Source organism: Merops nubicus, unplaced genomic scaffold, assembly GCF_000691845.1.
Source record: "Merops nubicus isolate BGI_N331 unplaced genomic scaffold, ASM69184v1 scaffold25411, whole genome shotgun sequence".
In the NCBI taxonomy this organism is placed as follows: domain Eukaryota; kingdom Metazoa; phylum Chordata; class Aves; order Coraciiformes; family Meropidae; genus Merops; species Merops nubicus.
Window position 1 is genome coordinate 29,036 of NW_008590865.1, and position 5,149 is coordinate 34,184.

Below are 5,149 nucleotides of genomic sequence, written 5' to 3' on the forward strand. Positions count from 1 at the left end.
ATCTAACTTTAACAGTTGAAGTATGACATATAGAGGCTATTTTTAGACTAACTTTGACTTCTCTTTTAATTTATTTGATTATGCTACCAAGGTAGATCAAGATAGATTTCCTGCTAAAAATTTTCCCATATTACAGGATCTATTCATGGGGTGTCTTCTACATATCCTTTTAGAAGGTATTTTTACATATAAATGTCCCCAATATACTGTGCTTGCAAAACTTCATCCCCTCCTCATCTGCACTGCAACTCTGAGTCCTTTATTTGAGGACATTCACAGTGTTTGGTTTGGTTTTTTTTTTTTCAGATGTACACAGGATACCTGTTGCCCTGATGAATAAACAGTGAATCCTCGTTCAAGAAGTTTTCATCAGTTGTTGACAAGCCACTGTTATGTATTTCTTCTGGCTTTCTCACTATTCGGATTCTTTTCACCTCTTTAACCTCGGTCCAGCCACCAATGTCCCTGGCTGCACAAGGAACATGTCCTCTGTCTTTGCCCAGGGAACATTACTGAAGGACATGATTATGATGGATTAAACTGCTCCTCAGTGACTTGGTTTTTTTTGCCTGGGAGCTTGTATTAAAAGTAGGTACCAAGCCCTTCTCTTCTGAAGTGCTCTCAAATGCCTGATGCTGCAGAGCTCCATTCGTGTTCAATGTGCCCATGGGGCAGTGAGGATCCGGTGCTCTGAGTTTTCAGAAGCAGCTGCCACCTTACTGTCACCATCTCATCTGACCAGGAGGGACAGTTTGGGACTTTTCATCAGGAGCTATTCAAGATGGGATCTTGTCTATGGGCGTAGTGAGGCAGAATCAATGAACCAAACCATGGACCCTAATGCGTGATGCTATTTTTCCCACCACCCCTCAAAAGAAAGGCTGGCCCACACGTTCTCCACTAAGCCCTGGCTTACAATAAGTTGAACTTGCAGCCTTAGGGTGAAGAAACAAGTTCCCAGACAGAGATTGCATCCTTTCTGGATACAAGAACACACAGTATGTGTCATCTCCCTTGCATTTGTGTAACAGAGAAAAGCTGTATAAATAATATTTGAGGAACAATATGTTTATTATAATAAATAAAAGACTAAACATGAATAAAACAATCTGTCCACTTATAAACATCACACAGCAGTTTTAATTTCATAGTTCACTTAAAACCCTTTGGTACAGTTTCATAAATACATTTCCTTGGATATTTTTCAATTATTCTATATAAATAAAAGTACTATACAATTATTACCTTAAAATAAGTTACCATTAAATATGAATGATAAAAAAATTTTCTGAATTAGTCTGAAATATCAACTTTTCAAGTAAAGGTCAGAAGGGGGCAACATATGCAAGGGAGATTTCCAAGTAAAAGGCTCAAAACATCCTGGGTACACATCACTGCCTACCGTGACCAAAGACGATTCATAGTTGTCAAATCTCAGCATATAAAATACATAAACAGTTGCCTTATTCCTATAGAGATGAGAAGGACAGGAGTGTGTCTTTGATAATAACTAATGCCCTGTGTTGAAATGGAGCTGCAACCACTGTCCTGGAGTTTTTCAAAGAAGGTAGCAATACACATCCTGTCTGTGCCCACTTAGTTTGTTATTTCTGGCACAGATGAAAAATATGCTGCATCTACAGGTGTGGGTTTTTCTTCCACAATAGTTAATCAATTCAAGTTATAGCAAGAGTTTTCCAGAGACATCTCCTCAAGTCTGATCTGAAATTCTTTCAGTTTTTCTTCCTGTTTCCTCCCTTCTTTGGGGCATCAGTACAAGCATTTTCAATGTAGTCAAACAGTAAATCCAGTTCTCCAATGGCTTTAGTCTTTCCATTCTCTCCCAACTAGAAAAGAGCAGAATGTAAGTTTTAGCATCTCATTATATCTCAGAAAATCGAAATTAGACTTGTCACAGAAACAGAGTTGAGGATTTATTGCCCTTATTCTCAGGTAGTTCTGTTAGAGCCATTGTACCATAAGATACAAACTAACTCACTCAAATCTAGTCTAGCATATACAGTTACCTGCAACCCGACCTCTGAAGGTTTACATTGCCATAACACATGCAGAGAGTTAACAGGAGGAGTGAAGGAGGGCTGGAAGTGTAAACATCACTAATCCTCTCTTTAATGACCCTGCAGGCTTCCGCTCCTAAATAATCTCCAGAGTTTGTTTCATAATTAGGTCAGCCTTAATCCAACTAAACGACTGGGGTTTGGAACTGCTCTTTTTAAAGGCTGGGCAAAAATGTACCTGTTCTATTTTGCTCTTCATTTCTTCCAGGTTCTTTTCAATGTGGTCTCTGTGTCCTGAGAATTTCTAAAATAAGAAGACATCCAGACATAACATCAGCAGCTGTATGCAACAATGTGTCTTTTTGGTTTTTTCACACCTTTCTATCGACCTCAAGTTCAATATCTTTGATCTGAGGTTTCCTTTCCTATCACTGCCTCTTGCTGCTCTTTGCAGCATTCTGAGCTTCAGGAGCAATGACAAGAGTCACAACTCAGAGGAGGGAAAGAAGCCCAACGCAACTCACACATCTGCTCAGCTCCGAGGTCAGGGATGCCAAGAACTGTGCCACCTCCTCAGTGTACGGGTACTTGTCCTTAGCCTCAGTGAGGAGGACATCTTGTACTATGATCTCCACAACCTTCTTCATCATGTAGCAGTGGTTGTTTTCCTATACATGAGTATAAGACGTCGTGTTAAATCATGGCAAGAGATCAAAGAGTGCTGCAGAAGGATGCGAAGAGCAGGCTTACCTTGATGTTAACATAGAGCTGCTGCCCAATGAGCCTGTTGTCCGTGTCCTGGTCTGAGACCCTGGCCTGAGAAGAAAAAAAGAAAATGTCAAGTGGGGATGGGAACCTTACCCAAAAAATTAAGCATACACCCTAAGATTTTCATCAGTAGTAGTGCAGGTGAAAGGAGGGACTGGACACCATAGACAGCTTGTTACAGGTAGGTGAGCTTGGATGTTGAGTCTGTTTCTCCGCTTAACTGGGTGAGATTCAAGGTTAGTATAACTGGAAAATAAATAACATCTGAATTCCCGTCCCCCTCTTAAACTCAGATGTCGCAGTGGTTATGATGACTAAAGCAGATGCCGCAGGTGGCTGCCCTCACTGGTGGCTGCAGTGCTGCTGGGAGGTGCTGCAGCTCTTGGTGGTGTACACCAGAGGGGACCCACCCGTGGTCACAGCAGCCAGGAAACCTGCCCAAGCAGAGCACTGTGAGATGCTTGAGGAGCTGCCTGGCCGTGGCTGGAGTCACGGGCAGTCCCAGTTCCAAATGGATGGTGCAAACAGAAGAATTTAAGCTCATGTTTTACAGTGCCCCAGTCTACCAGTCTAGCAGCAGCTGCTTGAGAGAAGGAGCTGTGCTCTGCTAGGGGCTGCCTTTTCCCTGGGGAGCAGAAGAGGCAGCAGCTTCCCCCAGCTACACAACCAGTGGACAACAGACCTACTCCTTAAGCCCAAGCCTTACTGCATATGTACGTTTCTTGCTGGAGAAAGGCATGAGAAAGAGAGAGGAATGCTGAAGGCAAGAAGTCAAGGCACTGTCAAAGAAGAAGGTCATCAGATCCTGCCATGAAGGACATATGGGTTACTGTACCATTTTAGCCAAGGTGTAGGTGCGATTCCTGATATAGGGCAGCTGGAAGTTGATCTTCCTGAGCCTGCAGGCATGATGGGCAGTAGAAGCCACACCTGCCCCTTTCAGAGGCAGAGCGCTGGTGAGAAGAAGAGGGAGACAGCAACAGCAGCAGCAGAAGACCCATCCTGAGAAGCTCTTGGTCAAGGTCTGCAGAGAGGCCATGGCTCACGGTCCGAAGTCGTTCGTCCCAGCAGGCTGCAGCTACAGCACTCAGCACTGGTGAGAGAGAGCAGTGTTAGCATCGGGGAGCGCTGGCAAGGCAAAGTGAGAGAGGCAAAAGGCTGCAGGGCCTTACCTCTGCTGTGATTCTTGATGTGGTCTGCAGGAGGTGAGGCGCACCATATATAGGGCCACCAACATCTCTCTCAGCTGGTTTTTTTTTGGGTGCTGGTGGTGAAATAAAAATTACATCAGCAAGTCTCTTACTTTCCAGTATCCTCTTCTGAGAAGAACCTAACCACTACAAAACCCACAAATACAATTTCAAGGCCATTGCAATCTTTAGTTTCTTATAAAATAAACCAAAATTTAACGTAGGGCAAAGCAGGGGCTTTTAGTGGGGCAGGAATCCTGAATTCTTTTTGCATAAAAATATTCGAGAAGCCACAAATATTTGTGCCTCCTGTCTTGATTGTAATATACTGATTGGACTGGTAATTTGATGGCAGATAATGTAACATATATTTTTTTCTTCATCTTCTGTGGTAAAAGACTGGTGCTCCACTGCCACTGACTGGGATACACAAGTGGTCAGAGTCTGTACCTGACTCAAAGCATTGACCACCTACAGTTCCTACCTTCAAACACCCTTTTCCACACAATAGTCCACTGGAGTCACTGGCCATCTGCTCATCACTGTGCAGTCCTGTCTAAGACATCAGGAACTGTGTAGGACCAACACCACATTTATCACACCCCTGGCCACTGAATCCCCATTTTCCACAGAACCGTCCATATTCCAGGCTGTAACCTGGTGTAATGACCAGACCTGTGGTCATGAACTTACTTTTTCGAGTGATTTCTACATTTCTGCCTGTGTTCAGCTAACATAAAGGCAATGCTGCACCTTCAGTCTAAAAAATTATGTAGGCTGCTAAAGGGAAATTGTTCTCTCTTTAGAGAGTAATTTGCAACCCAGCTGTAGATGGAAATGCATGAGGACACAGAACTGGTACAAATGCAGACTCCTGGTTGTTTAATAGCCAGAAGGCATACAGATGACAAATGTGAGAAACTGGAGCTGGAAAACTGAGGCTCCAGCTCTGTCTCTAAGAGTGAAGAGGGGCATCACTGGGGCTGGGCTTCACTCCTTGTGGCTGAGGTTCTCAGGACCGGAGCCATAATCAGCCTTATCCTGTGGGCTGAAACACCCAGCGCTTTTCCTTGTACCTGAAAGGAAGGTTGGCTGGCACCAGGTTTACACTTCAGCCTCCCTTGCTGTACCCACAACACAAATTCATCTCTCCATGCCTCAGTCCTGCCTCAG

General features: G+C 43.8%; 1 protein-coding gene across 1 annotated transcript; it reads right to left on the bottom strand.

The window, feature by feature from the left end:
* Positions 1 to 1,733: 1,733 nt before the first annotated feature.
* Positions 1,734 to 3,825, bottom strand: IL22 (interleukin 22). The gene is made up of 5 exons (XM_008950086.1): positions 3,622 to 3,825; positions 2,769 to 2,834; positions 2,543 to 2,686; positions 2,257 to 2,322; positions 1,734 to 1,847 (listed from the first exon to the last, which is right to left on the bottom strand). The coding sequence occupies exons 1-5, from the start codon at positions 3,823 to 3,825 to the stop codon at positions 1,734 to 1,736; spliced, it is 594 nt and encodes a 197-aa protein (XP_008948334.1).
* Positions 3,826 to 5,149: the final 1,324 nt, after the last annotated feature.

What these genes read in the sequence shown, in the direction of transcription:
- IL22 (XM_008950086.1), bottom strand. Translation starts at nt 3,825, where the DNA reads ATGGCCTCTCTGCAGACCTTGACCAAGAGCTTCTCAGGATGGGTCTTC. An exon ending in CCTACACCTTGGCTAAAATG is followed by an intron (nt 2,835 to 3,621) that starts GTACAGTAACCC and finishes TTTTCTTCTCAG; the next exon opens with GCCAGGGTCTCAGACCAGGA. An exon ending in TGAAGAGCAAAATAGAACAG is followed by an intron (nt 1,848 to 2,256) that starts GTACATTTTTGC and finishes GCTCTTTTCTAG; the next exon opens with TTGGGAGAGAATGGAAAGAC.